The sequence below is a fragment of the Venturia canescens genome, chromosome 7 (assembly GCF_019457755.1).
Source record: "Venturia canescens isolate UGA chromosome 7, ASM1945775v1, whole genome shotgun sequence".
Taxonomy (NCBI): Eukaryota; Metazoa; Arthropoda; class Insecta; order Hymenoptera; family Ichneumonidae; genus Venturia; species Venturia canescens.
In genome coordinates, this window is record NC_057427.1 from 19,831,804 (window position 1) to 19,847,823 (window position 16,020).

At 33.6% G+C, this 16,020-nt stretch overlaps 1 protein-coding gene across 5 annotated transcripts in view; it reads left to right on the plus strand.

The window, feature by feature from the left end:
* Nucleotides 1–16,020, plus strand: part of LOC122413486 (membralin) — a 758,197-nt gene that overhangs the window by 706,381 nt on the left and 35,796 nt on the right. For 4 of the 5 annotated variants that reach the window (XM_043423864.1, XM_043423866.1, XM_043423865.1 and 1 more), the window contains one exon: nt 12,453–12,780. The exons of the other annotated variant lie outside the window; for it this stretch is intronic. In XM_043423864.1, coding sequence (XP_043279799.1) covers nt 12,453–12,780 — 328 coding nt within the window. The remainder of the gene's footprint in view (nt 1–12,452; nt 12,781–16,020) is intronic. 5 annotated transcript variants of the gene reach the window in all.

The following is a 16,020-nucleotide window of genomic DNA, read 5'->3' on the forward strand; positions in this document are numbered from 1 at the left end:
ACAAGTACATTGACAGCCCTGTCGTCTGCTGGCCCGAGCTCGCCGAGACTATCTTTTCTCTGAATAAAACGATTCGCGGTGGTGGGGGTAAAATTGGCATGTCATTTTGTTCAATTACGAAACTCCTGAGTCATCTGAGGCTTTGAAAATTGAACTGGAGATTAATTAATAAATTCTCTTTCGATTCCACCCACAATCAGCATGATCGGTGGCGTAATTGCTGAGAAAAAACTTTGCACAGGCTCAAGATTATGCAAAAGTTACCAACACATTCTAGAATTTATGCGTCTATATTTACAACACAATCAAAGGCACTTTGATGCTCTCGAGTTTCCGATTGGTTGGATCTGACGACATCCATTTTTAAACGTTGTCATTGGTTGTTGAAATTAGTTGTTGATGATTGGAAATCTGACGTCAACTTCAGAACGTAGCACACGGCGCAGCACAGCTGGTAACAGCAGTCATAAATTCGATCGATATAGATATAATCATGTACAAACCATGTGTCAGTTTTTGATCGTATGAACAGAGTTTCGACATTACGAAGTACGTGCGGGATCAATAAAAAAATATTTTTCGTCATCTAAAGAAGTGCATATTACTATTTATTTTGTTATTTGTGATATATTAAACCGGTATCAAAGCGGCCGCGTAAATGTAGTCTGTGATGTGTGTGTGAAAAAGAATATAAAAAATGCGCGATGCATATGTCAACGAAACTTTTCAAGATTTCATCATTTCGTTCGATTGGAAATAAGTGTTAACTGAAATAATCCTTCAATTAAACCAGAATACGAGAAATATTGTCCAGTGCGAATATATTGTCAGTGGCGTGATTATATATCATGTGTACATAGGTTATATATACGAATAAATAGAACAAAAATACACGCAACTGTTAGAATGATATTAGAAACTTTAATTGAATAAATGTTTTCTAATTTATTTCTTGTGTCGTCATTATTTTTAAACATCCCCATATTTTGCTTGATATTCAGTTTGGCTCTGCCCTCTCCGATCCTTGTTTCCACCCCATCAGTTTGCAGCGGATCGATTCATATTATTAATTCGTTCCCTAATATGTGTTCTATGATTTTCTACTCCCTCATGATGATTGTGGTAATATGATTCGAGAGGTTTCCAACCATGATCTTGAATTACACATTTTGTAAATCATATTTAAAAAAAAAAATCTGGTCTTGGTATAGTGTGTAGTTATTCTTTTCCCATTAGGTCTGTCGAGTGATAAATTTGGAAACTTTTCCAGAAAGCCTTTGGATGCTTTTTTTGCTAATGATATGAAAAGTCGTATCTTAGGAATGCGGTATGCAAACACAAATTTTGATAACAAAACTTATAGAATGACATGTATATTGAGTATTTCCACTTTGCAAACTACAAATATGGAAATATTATAAAAAAAATTCATTCCGATAAGTCTACCGTTGCTCAGTTTTGGATGCGATCAAATATGATGCCTACCAACATCCCCAGAAACTTACAGAATTGCTGAATGCAATGTGCGCTATGTCATTTTAATGTAACATCATGACTTTTGACAACTTTTCATTATAATGCTGTAGATTCGGATCATTAAAATACTGCAAAAATCTGTAAACTATACAATTTAAATACTGTGCCATTCATTTTACATTTTGACTCTAACTGTAACATCTATATGAAGTAAAAAATTGATTATAAAAGTCTTCAGTTGCTCATTTATGGATAGATTTGAAATTGCTGTCTTCGAAGTTCATTGCGCAGATACATTGAACCGCAGCAGATACCTGCGAACTCTGAAATTTCTGTGGATAAATATATATGCAACGGATCACCCCTTATCTTTGATTATGGTAATATGTAATGAAACTTGGTTCGGCAAGTTTTTAAGTGTTCCTTTTCAAATAGTATTGAAGTTTGTATGACTGATATACAGCGAATACTTCCAAACTTTGATATTTCTGTGTTGCAGCGTGTGTGCCAACTATTCAAATCATTTACTCCAACCGTATCATGTAATCTAGAAAATTCATCACAAAAGTCTTCCGCTTTTCTAGATACTTCAATTTTCCTTTTTCTACTCCATTGTGAGTTTTCGAATTTCTAAATTAATTTCTGAATTGTCCTGAATAGGTTTTCCTCCAAAATCAATGCAGCTACCTTAAACGTCTTTGAATTCTGTTGCTTTGTTGAATTAAGTTCGCGTAGTTTTTTTTGCTGCTTTGAGTTCTGGCATAATAAATATTAGAAGTTTTCGGGTACTTTTTTTCAGCAACTATCAAACTGTGGATAATTGGACCTCAGCGGCCACTTGCAAACTTTGGAAATATATTTCATTGAGGGCACGTTTTGGATGAAATGAAATCTCTAGATTCAGAATGCAAATACGACATTTAAAGTGGGCAAATCTGTTGGATTTTTCGTGGCTTGAATTTGATCTATTTTTCATTTGAATTTTGAAGAAAAGGGATAAATAAAATCTGTTCTATTAAGGAAATCTTTACATCAGTTCTTTCTTGGTATGAAGACTTGGAAAAAATCGCCAAAGGCCAAGGACAGACAGGTGACGAAATATTTTCAGTACAATTTTGACGAAAAATAGATCTTTTGTCGCGGAAACCAACGTTATAAGCCGAAAATCATATTACAGCCCACGAGACGCATTTCTTCACTCTCTTGGGTTCCTTTTACACAAAACATATTAGAAGATAAGGGGAAAAATCACCAACGTGGAAGAACAAACCAATGCCGAAATATTTCCAGTACAATTTTGACGAAAAATTGGTCCTTTTTCGTGGAAACCAACGTTATAAGCCGAAAATCATATCTCGGCCCCCAACCCGCTTTCTACCATTCTCTTGGGTTCCCAATAAGCATAGCAAATTATAGTAGAAGAAAAAAAATAGCCCAACTCCATGGACAGACCTGTGACGGAATATTTTCTGTACAATGTTGACGAGAAATTTGTTGTTATTCGTGGAAACCAACGTTATAGGCCGAAAATCATATCTCGGCCCGCAACACACTTTTCTCCATGATCTTTGGTTCTAAATAGATGAAACATATTAGACTACAAGGAAAAAATCGCCAAAGTCCAAAGACAGACCTGTGACGAAATATTTCCAGTACAATTTTAACGAAAAATAGATCTTATTTCGTGGAAACCAACGTTATAAGCCGAAAATCATATTATGGCCCACAACACGCATTTCTTCATGCTCTTGGATTCCCAATAGACAAAACATATTAGAAGACAAGGAGAAGAATCACCAAAGTCCAAGACCAAACCAGTGCCGAAATATTTTCAGTACAATTTTGAAGACAAATTGGTCTTTTACGTGGAAACCAACATTATAAACCGAAATTCATTTCACGGGACTCATCCCGGATTCCTCCATGCTGTTGAGTTCCTAATAGGCATAACATATTAGAGTATAAGGAAAAAAATCGCTAAAGTTCAAGGGCAGACTTGTGACGAAATATTTTCACTACAATTTTTACGAAAAATTGGTCTTTTATGGTGGAAACCAACTTTATAAGCCGAACATCATACCTAGGGAAAATAAGATTGGGAAAAGTACATTGATGGTCCCTTATTGGCTGATAATTTCATGAAAAAGATTATCCCATAAAAAATGTTCGTATGAGAATGGAATCTATAAAAATGTACTAAGCAAATAATTCATAGAAATTTATACTAAAATCCTATAACCGTCATAAAATAAATGAGGAACTTTTGAGAAAAAAGGCAAGATATCAAACCATAAACTTCCCCTAGGGAAAAAAAGGTTGGGACAAGTACATTGATGGTCTCTTGTTTCTGGATGACATAGAAAGAAGATTTAGAACCAGGAAAAAAATTCTATAACAATAATAAACGAAAAATTGAAAAGTTCAAAAAAATTCAACAAAAATAAAAAACAATCGAAAAAATTCTGTAAAGAAAAATAAAAAAATTTCAAAAAAATTCATAAATATTCAAGACATTGAAAAATGTACTATCCAAGTTACATGTAGTATAAAAATGTATGATATGAATTGCAGGCCAAGTTTTTATTGATAATTTGGAAAAACCATAAACTTCCCCTAGGAAAAAAAAGGTTGGGACAAGTACATTGATGGCCCTCGTTTGCTGCTAATTGCATCCATAAAAAAAACTTCAAAAAAATACAGAACAATTCGAACAAAATTTCACAAATCTTAAAAAAATATGTTTAAAAAAAACTATTCTGTATCTATTTTTTTAAGTGTCAAAAGTATCAAATAACAAGTAAAAAATAAAAAACCGAAAAATCGCCCTTGAAATCATTTTAGAAACCGATGCCTCATTCTTCTTATTTGATATTCGAACAGCTAAATCAATTAAAAAAAATTCCATCTAATGTACGTGCAGCATTAAAATTTATGATATCAATCGAAAGACAATTAATTTCTAATCAATTGAAAAAAGTTACCATTTGAGTTACGTGCAGCACTAAAATTTATGATATCAATCGAAGGACAAGTAATTTATGAGTAACTCCAAATTTTGACATTATTAAATTGATCTAAGAAGCTTTTAAATCCAAAAAAATCACATGCAAGGTAGTCATTTCTTACTCTATGGAGGCAGAGGCTTATAAGAAAATCGATTCTTTTCAGACTTTCAGGAGCTGATGATATTATTCACATTATACAATGTCGATTGGATTGATACAAATTATGTTTAAATATGAGTTAAAAGTACTTGTCCGGCCCAACACTATTTATTGAAATAAAAATCAATCATAATAAAACGAAATTGTACGGCAGAATCCGGTTGAAAATTTATTGAAATGTGATTTATTATTAGTTTAATGTTCTTAATAATAGCGATGAGATTTCGTTTTGAAAATACACCTGCCCTTCCCTCCAACTTTTGACTTGGGAGATATTTAAAAGAATGTTGTCCGACAAAAAAAAATATAAAAATTTCACATTGAACGCTTATTCTAAAAGTAAACGTCGCGATGGAAAGGTGTGCGAGTATGTATGCTATCCCTCCAGTGAAAGATCCATCGACATTAACAGAAAATGAACTTGAGTCATTGACGGAGCCTTTGCTTTTAAAGCACTATAGTAATTCTATTCCCATGCTATGGGATCGTTTACCTAAGTACTTGCAGTGTGATGCTTTTTTTCTTTTATTCAATGATAAAAGCCTGAATGATATCAAATGGTTGAATTATACGAATTGAATCAGGAAAACACGATGACATGCTCCTTTCGATTCACGTTCTTGAATTCCAAACATTTGTCATGTGCATTCAGCAGCAGAATCGCGCAGTCGTTTATCTCGCCACAATCCATCTCATGTGATTGGAGCTTCTCATGAGATGAAAAATAGTGAAGGCATCTATGAAAGAGCAGAAAAAAAAACATATTTTTGATTACTAACAAATTTTTATTATATTTTAAAAATCTTATAACCTAGGGAAAAAAAAGGTTGGGACAAGTACATTGATGGTCCCTCGTTTGCTGATAATTCCACCCATAAAAAAACTTTAAAAAATTTTTTTTTTAATTGTAAAAAAAATTATATCATAAAAAAAAAACAGAACAATTCGAAAAAAATTTTACAAATCTTGAAAAAACGTTATATTAAAAAAAAACTAATCTGCATCTATTTCTTAAAGTGTCAAAAGAATCAAATAACAAGTAAAAAATAATAAACCGAAAAATCGACCTTGAAATCATTTTGGAAACCGATGCCTCATACTTCTTATTTGATTCGAACAGCTAAATCAATTGAAAAAAATTCCATCTAATTTACGTGCAACATTAAAATTTATTATATCAATTCGAGGCCAAGTATTTTCTAATGAATTGAAAAAAGTTATCATTTGAATTACGTGCAGCATTAAAATTTATGATATCAATCGGTGGACAAGTATTTTATTAGTCACTCCAAATTTTGACATTATTAAATTCTTCTAAAAAGCTTTAAAATCCAAAAAAATCACATGAAAGCTAGTCATTTCTTACTCTATGGTGGCAGAGACTTATAAGAAAATCGATTCTTCTCAGACTTTCAGGATCCTCTGGTATTATTCACAAAATTCGACGTCGATTAGATCGATACAAATTATGTTTAAATATGTGTTAAAAGTACTTGTCCGGCCCATCACTATTCATTCAATAAAGAATCAATCATAAATAAACAAAATGGCACGGCAGAATCTCGTTAAAAGTTAGTTGAAATGCGATTCATTATTAATTTAATGTTCTTAATAATATTATAGGTTAGTTCTTATTCCGAATGGAACTCGTTCGCTGGAAGAATAAGTGGGAAGTAAAAATTGCCGTCATCGAATGTAAACTGCAGAGTTATTTTGGAAGCTTGAACATATACATTATGTACAATTTTTTTCATTTATCGATGCACAATAATATCCCTTCTATATTGCGGAATAATTTGTTTCCGTTTTTTATTAAATTAGTGCAATTAAGTAAAAATTACTTGAAGATAATTCTCTGAATTCGCTCTGCATGAATACTTGTGATCCATCAGTTCTAGACAAGCCGTGACTTTTATTTGGATAAACAATTTAAACGGAGAGTGATGGGCCGGACAAGTACTTTTAACTCATATTTAAACATAATTTGTATCAATCCAATCGACGTTGTATAATGTGAATAATATCAGCAGCTCCTGAAAGTCTGAAAAGAATCGATTTTCTTATAAGCCTCTGCCTCCATAGAGTAAGAAATGACTACCTTGCATGTGATTTTTTTGGATTTAAAAGCTTCTTAGATCAATTTAATAATGTCAAAATTTGGAGTTACTCATAAATTACTTGTCCTTCGATTGATATCATAAATTTTAGTGCTGCACGTAACTCAAATGGTAACTTTTTTCAATTGATTAGAAATTAATTGTCTTTCGATTGATATCATAAATTTTAATGCTGCACGTACATTAGATGGAATTTTTTTTAATTGATTTAGCTGTTCGAATATCAAATAAGAAGAATGAGGCATCGGTTTCTAAAATGATTTCAAGCGTGATTTTTCGGTTTTTTATTTTTTACTTGTTATTTGATACTTTTGACACTTAAAAAAATAGATACAGAATAGTTTTTTTTAAACATATTTTTTTAAGATTTGTGAAATTTTGTTCGAATTGTTCTGTATTTTTTTAAAGTTTTTTTTATGGATGCAATTAGCAGCAAACGAGGGCCATCAATGTACTTGTCCCAACCTTTTTTTTCCTAGGGGAAGTTTATGGTTTTTCCAAATTATCAATAAAAACTCGGCCTCCAATTCATATCATACATTTTTATACTACATGTAACTTGGATAATACATTTTTCAATGTCTTCAATAGTTATGAATTTTTTTGAAATTTTTTTATTTATCTTTACAGAATTTTTTCGATTGTTTTTTATTTTTGTTGAATTTTTTTGAACTTTTCAATTTTTCGGTTATTATTGTTATAGAATTTTTTTCCTGGTTCTAAATCTTTTTTCTATGTCATCCAGAAACAACAGACCATCAATGTACTTGTCCCAACCTTTTTTTCCCTAGGGGAAGTTTATGGTTTTTAGAGTATGAGGAAAAAAATCATCAAAGTTCAAGGGCAGACTTGTGACGAAATATTTTCACCACAATTTTTACGAAAAATTGGTTTTTTATGGTGGAAACCAACTTTATAAGCCGAACATCATACACGGGGAAAATAAGATTGGGAAAAGTACATTGATGGTCCCTTATTTGCTGATAATTTCATGAAAAAGATTATCCCATAAAAAATGTTCGTATGAGAATGGAATCTATAAAAATGTACTAAGCAATTAATTCATAGAAATTTATACTAAAATCCTATAACCGTCATAACATAAATGAGGAACTTTTGAGAAAAAAGGCTGATATCAAACCATAAACTTCCCCTAGGGAAAAAAAGGTTGGGACAAGTACATTGATGGTCTCTTGTTTCTGGATGACATAGAAAAAAAATTCAGAACCAGGAAAAAAATTCTATAGAAATAATAAACGAAAAATTGAAAACTTCAAAAAAATTCATCAAAAATAAAAAACAATCGAAAAAATTCTGTAACGAAAAATAAAAAATTTTCAAAAAAATTCATAAATATTGGACAAATTGAAAAATAAACTATCCAAGTTACATGCAGTATAAAAATGTATGATATCAATTGGAGGCCAAGTTTTTATTGATAATTTGAAAAATTTATCGAACAAATCGCAAACTTTAATTGAAATTCATGATAATTATTTTCAAGAAAAAAGTTAATGAAAAAAAAGTCATAACGGAAGTTACGTGCAGTACTAAAATGAATTATATCAATTCGTGGTCAAGTATTTATCAGTTATTCGAATTGATATAATCTCCGGCGACAAATGAGCGTTGAGAATCCTTGTCGGGCTCACAACGTTTTATCAAAATTACTAAGAAATTAATGGAAATAAAATCATTAAAAATTCACATGAAAGTCATTCGTTACTTCAACAAGATACACACTGTAAAGAATCGATTCCCCTCCGACTTTCAGGATCCCCTGGTATTATTCACAACATTCAACTTCGATTGGATCGGTACAAATTATGTTCAAATACGTCTTAAACGTACTTGTCCGGCCCATCACTTTTTATTCAAATTGCTCATGCGAAAACAAATTAGGGCTGTTCTATAATGACAAATATAATAAAATGGATAGAAATAAAAATAATATCTCCAAGTAATTTGAACTTGATTGTTCGCAAGTTCGTATAGCAATATCCACTTCTGATTTTCTTCAGTAACTTCTTCAGTTTCTTCATTGGTTCTTACCATTCGGTAAGAACCAATGAAAATGAGAAATAATATTTGGCGCATTACTAGAAATTTTCGAACCTTCTCAGCCATGCAATGTTTTTTTTCTATAGTCACGTACACATTTTGATAAATATCACTAGTCGAGTACGACACGTGGATTCCTGGAATTTGAAGAAAAATGATTTTCTTGTGAATTATGACTCCATATAATATAAATAGATTAATCAACTTCATCTTTCATTTTCGTTTCATTTTGACAAGAGCGATTCGAAGGAAAATTATTTTCTCGGGAATTACTGTTCCTTAATATTAACACATGCATTAACTTCGTTTTTGATTTGTTTTCAAATGAGCAATTTGAATAAAAAGTGATGGGCCGGACAAGTACGTTTAAGACGTATTTGAACATAATTTGTACCGATCCAATCGAAGTTGAATGTTGTGAATAATACCAGGGGATCCTGAAAGTCGGAGGGGAATCGATTCTTTACAGTGTGTATCTTGTTGAAGTAACGAATGATTTTCATGTGAATTTTTAATGATTTTATTTCCATTAATTTCTTAGTAATTTTGATAAAACGTTGTGAGCCCGACAAGGATTCTCAACGCTCATGTGTCGCCGGAGATTATATCAATTCGAATAACTGATAAATACTTGACCACGAATTGATATAATTCATTTTAGTACTGCACGTAACTTCCGTTATGACTTTTTTTTCATTAACTTTTTTCTTGAAAATAATTATCATGAATTTCAATTAATGTTTGCGATTTGTTCGATAAATTTTTCAAATTATCAATAAAAACTTGGCCTCCAATTGATATCATACATTTTTATACTGCATGTAACTTGGATAGTTTATTTTTCAATTTGTCCAATATTTATGAATTTTTTTGAAAATTTTTTATTTTTCTTTACAGAATTTTTTCGATTGTTTTTTATTTTTGTTGAATTTTTTTGAAGTTTTCAATTTTTCGTTTATTATTTCTATAGAATTTTTTTCCTGGTAGAGACAATTCAACGTCATCAAGAAGACGACGACGAACTTCTAGCACTCCTCAAGAACAACACCACGTCACTGCAACTAAACAGGTTAGAAATTGACGACAAAGTAATTTATTGTGATGTTTCCGCAGGCATAGTACGGCCTTATCTTCCCAAAACACTTCGCAAAACCGCCTTCGACATTATTCACGGACTTTCACACCCCAGCAGAAAAGTGACATCACGCCATGTACGGGAGAAATACGTCTGGCCCCACATAAAAAAAGATGTTCTCACCTGGAGTCGAGAATGTTTACCTTGTCAACGAGCAAAAGTACAGAACACACTCGACTACCTCCAAGACACATTGACGTAGGTGATGATCGTCTCAAACATGTGAATATCGATATCATCGTACTACCGGAATACAAAGGCTACAAATACACTCTCACCATGATCGATCGCTTCTCGAGATGGCCAGTCGTGGCTCCACTAAAAGACATAACGGCTGAAACAGTGACCACAGCGGTATACGGCTACTGGATGTGCAATTTTGGCGCACCAACGACCATAAGAACTGATCAGGGTTCTCAGTTCGAGTCAGCTCTATTTCAAGCATTGGCAATGTTGGTCGGAGCGGAAAAAATACGAACAACTCCTTACCACCCTCAATCGAACGGCATAATCGAACGATGGCATCGAACGCTCAAAACATCGCTGATGTGCGCGCCCAAACCATGGCCCGAAGCTCTCTCAACCACGCTATTGGGACTTCGCGCAGCATACAAAGAGGATTTACAAGCTTCACCGGCAGAAATGCTCTACGGAATCACTTTGAGACTTCCCGGAGAATTTTTTGTCAACGCGGATTACGGTGGAAACCCACAGATATTTGTTGAAAAACATCGCGAACTCATGCGAGGACTTAGACCAACTCCGACGGCTCACCACGTTAAAACGAAAATGTTCGTCAGTAAAGACCTTCACACGTGCAGCCATGTCTTTATTAGATGCGACCACGTTAAAGCTCCACTTGAACCACCGTATCGAGGACCATTCAAAATCACAAAAAGAATCAGCGACGTACTTTTCGAAATTGACGTCAATAGAACACCAAAAACATTAAACATCGATTGCTTGAAACCTGCTTACGTCGTAAAAACAGATACCCACGATCAGACCGAACCCACACCAGCCGATCGAGTTCCTGAACACCAATGGTCATCATCTATGGATCCTCCTGCCAAAACTTACCAAAGGAAAAGCAAAAAACAAGTCTCTTTTGCATCATAGAGCAAAAAGACTTGGGGGGAGTACTGTGGCGACTCGGTCGCTTCAGACACAAAAGACTGACGCGCCTCTACAGGGGACGAGGACAAACAGGGGAGTTAGAACGACGGAAAAAAACCCTCTCTTCCCCCACAGCTGCGGTGACTCAAGACTGTGATTTTAGACACTAAGAGATTAACAACGTTACTTTCTCTCGGCCATGCGCCTATCTTTTTCTCTTCTCTCAAAAGTTTGTATAAAAGTTTGAAACCAAAAATAAACATGTCATCGAAATCCTCACTCTCTAATAAAACATTTCTTACATTCGCAACCTCCACAATTGGTGACCCCGACGTGATCGCGTTTTTTTGTTTTTTTTTCTTATTTTTGAATTTTAGCTTATCATTTTCTGACTTTTCTCTTGAAGAAAAGAACCATTAGTGTTTTTTTTTAAACAACAAAAAAAAACAAAAAAAAACGAAGGTTTTCAACGAATGCTCACCTCCACGTGGTGAAAACCGGGGAACGTTACATTCAGCAACGGCTAAGAGCATTAAAAAATTTTGAATTAGGAGAAGTATGGACTACCTTATCGTATTTCATAGTTGTAGAACAAAAAATCATGCGAAAAGTCAAGTTCTACGATAATAGGAATAAAATTTGCATATAAAACATTATTTGGACCCTACAGGCCCCAATATTCATATCAGGCCCAATTTTGGGACCACCAACAGGGAAGCTCCGGGTAATGTGAAACTTACTTTTCATGAAATCTGAGTATTTTTTATGAAAAATCGTGATTTAGGCCTCACCGGACCCAAAATTTTATCGGGCCCCATTTTTGGGAACATCATTGAAGAGATCTCAACAAATAAAACAACTTTTGTACTTGTGATTTTTTTCCTGTGATGCATTCTTGACGAGTAAATACATGTAACGCGTTACGCGAATGACGTCGCATATAAACATCCGCCATATTTATCTTTTGAGACCGGAACAAAATTTTCAACCACGTATGTCTCAAGAGCAACTATCGATGACCACGATAGGATAGTTCAAAACATTATTTTACAGTTTTATCGGAGTGAAATTGACGTTTCGAAAAAAAATAGACCAGCAAAATTCACGTTTTTTGTTGAAAAACATTAAAAAACTATTGTTTAAACTGTTTTTTATGTCAATCTGATCGCGGATTCGGTTAGAGCGGATCTGAAAACATTAGGAAAGATGGATGCAATAATTTTTAGAATTTTTTTTCGATGCAAAATATTAAGCCAAATCTAGCGAAAAATTTTGGTCAAGTCAGGCGTTAATGGGTTAACTCGCATCGAGAATTTATGCCTCACCAAAATATAATAATTAAGTTGATCCATTGAATTCCCTCATGTGCTTTTTTTGTTATAGCATTCAATGATCTACTTTTTTCATCACTATGAGCTCCCAGTAATTCTTCAACAAGCACAGTTGCAACAACTTTTACTACGAAATCATACACCATCTACACCTCATCCACCAACGCCGAGCACTGGGACATCGACACCTGGACCATCTCCGACCCCACCTTCCTCGAGTAACCCAGCTTTTTGGTCTCCAATGAATGAACAATCCTTGGGAAATTATATAAGTGAATTGCCGCAAGCCGTGCCAGATCAAGGCGTCCCTGCCGAACGGTCGAGCACATCAGGAATTTACAATTCTCGTAATGAAATCGCTGAAACTACTACGGCTGAATGTACGTGAAATATATCATTCTTTATCGCTAAACTTATTTTTATATATTTATAGAAATTATATTTGTAGTTTTACCATGAATTCAATGATACTAGATCAGCCAGAGTAATATGTTTTATTCCTCCCTAAAGTACCTTTCCTACCAAGAAACTTGCCAGGAAAAGTACTTTAGTGTCCCCTTCCGATTTTGATAATTTTTTTCAAGAGACTCGGTAGAGTCTCGGGACAAGTACATTGACAACCCTGTCGTCTGCTGGCCAGAGGCTCTCGCCGAGACGATATTTTCTCTGAATAAAACGATTCGCGGTTGTCTGGGTAAAATTCGCCTGTGATTTTCTTTAATTGCGAAGCTCATGAATTATGTACGGCTTTGAAATTTGAACTTTTAGCTAATTAAGAAGTTCTCTGTTGAATGAGCCCAAAATCAGCATGCTCGGTGTCGTAATTTCTGAGAAAAAACTTTGCACAGGCTTAAGATTATGCAAAAGTTACTAACCCATTCAGGATTTGACTTATCTGTATACGCGTACTCCAACCGCTGCAAGCATAGGCCCCTTGGCCCCCATGATCGCCAATCCCTGGTGAGAGAAATTTGGTTGCAACCAATGAAAGGTGAGAGAATTTTTGGGCCAATGATATTCAAGAAAAAGAGCAAGGAAGTTAGGCGGAAAGCTAAGGAGCTCGGAGCTCGAGAGCTCGAAAGTACTCGAAAGTCACCACACGGAGAGAATTTAATACGAAAAATCACTATGTATTTATTGCAGCGTGGAACCAAGTCATCATTGTCAAGAGAACTGATATTGAAATTATAACAATATACCATGGCATTCTGAATTTTTGCAGTAGTACATCGTAATTTCATCGTCACACTATATCAGAAATTATCAATACACGAAATTTGCATTTGAAGATTCCGCAATTAACTGTTTACAGACCGAAATTTTTACTCTAAACCATGGTAAAATTTATGCTGATTGGGAAAAAAAAAGTTATTTAACTGCGGAATGCATCATTTTTGCAATGTAGTACTAGACTTTCTGTTATGCTTCAAACGAGTCTGAGTAAATATTATCGATTCACGCTGAATAATGCGATGTATTATCTTAGAAAAATTGGATTGAACATCAGAAAATTTGTAGCAATCGTTAACGCATTTGATAATTGCTTTACTTCAGGAGGAAATATTAGAATGGAACATTGTAATATTATCAGCCCGTGTCCGCACACCGTAAAGTTACTACGATTCCATAAGAAAAATAAAATGGAACATAGTCAAAATGATAGCGTTTAACACAAACTTGTAGATTTGCTCTGACATCATGGAAATAACTACGTTAGAACATAGTAAAATTTCTAGCATCATTTTGTTATTTTTGCCACTTCCACGATACTGTTGGAAAAATTACGATGGCCCATACAAAATTACTCTACCGTTCTTCTCCCTCCCCTTGAATTTGAAACCCTGCTCATTCATTAGCAGGCATTTCATTCAGTGTTTATCGAGCAACGAAAGTGATCGCGTGTGAAGAGAGGAGAAGCTACGCCGTAGAAGCGATTTCTTTTTCTTCGACATCGACACTTCGCTTCTGTAAAAAATTTCAAAGGTAAGTTCATTATTCTCTACTTCTTTATTTTTCTGTAATAATGCATGCATGGAGTACGATGCCTGGGTATATTATATTGTGATTTACGGAGTCGTTACTAAAATGCTCGCTTTCGCTATCAGCACATTTTGGTCTCGGCTTACTTTGTAAACATCTATGACGACGCGGCAGCGTCGTTGTATGTTTACTCGGACTTGCTTTTCCTATATAGCTTTGTATGTAATTTTTGGTACATGCTTGAACGTGTGTATTAGGGTGCTTTTTTTTCAGCAACATTTTTTTTTTTCACTCCCATCTCGCCTTTTTGTAGGAAATACCTTAAAAAAAAATCCCTGAAAATTTGAGCCCTTAATATTAATTTTAAGTACTCGCCCAAGGCGTACAAAGATTTCCCCTTTAAAATACACGTAAAGTTCGATTTTTCTTCTTAAAAGTTCTACAGCTCAGAGGCATTTAATGGTACAACCTTGGTCGATGAGCGGATTTATTAAGAATTAAATGCTCCACAAAAGTGTCTATTGTGGCGTAATTGTAACTCGAACTGGCAAGGTCGTACGGGTCACTTAACCCAATTTTTTCATGAAATTCTCGTTTTTTTGCCTCTATCTCATAAATGACGAGAGCTATAGAAAAAATAGGAATGACAAACTTGGAGGAAATTCAATTTCCTACAAAAAAGTATTGAAGCACCAAATCGCTAACATCGATATTTCTTGAGATATTGGGCTATTAAGTTGAGGTAGTATGGAATTTTCATGAATTATTGAGCTAAATTGTATAAGTTGTTAATTTATTATTCTTTATTGTCACTTAAATCATCAAATATTTATTTGTTAAGTTGCAAATGATTGAAAAGTTGAATAACTGAACGTTTTGAAACTGAAATTCGAAAAAAAAAACATTTTCAAAGTGCTTAGATTTTTTTTTTACTTTTCACAAATTTTTCAATTGATTTTCCCCTGATTCTTCGAATTTATTTACCAGTCATTGAATACCGATAAAGTTCTAGTTGAAAATATGTTATATATAAGCAAGACAAGATATATAGATATAAAATAATATTGAAATATTTTGCGTATATACAACATATTTTCAACTAGAACTTTATAGGTATTCAATTACTAACTAGAAATTTATAGGTATTCAAATAAATTAGAATAATCAGGGGAAAATCAATTGAAAAATTCGTGAAAAGTGAAAAAAAAATTTTTAAGCACTTTGAAAATGTTTTTTTTTTTGGAATTTCAGTTTCAAAACGTTCAGTTATTCAACTTTTCAATCATTTGCAACTTAACAAATAAATATTTAATGATTTAAGTGACAATTAAGAATAATAAATTAACAACTTATACAATCCAGCTCAATAATTCATGAAAATTCCATACTACCTCAACTTAAAAGCCCAATATCTTAAGAAATATCGATGGTAGCGATTTGGTGCTTGAATACTTTTTTGTAGGAAATTGAATTTCCACCAAGTTTGTCATTCCTATTTTTTCTGTAGCTCTCGTCATTTACGAGATAGAGGCAAAAAAACGAGAATTTCATGAAAAAATTGGGTTAAGTGACCCGTACGACCTTGCCAGTTCGAGTTACAATTACGCCACAATGGACACTTTTGTAGAGCATTTAATTCT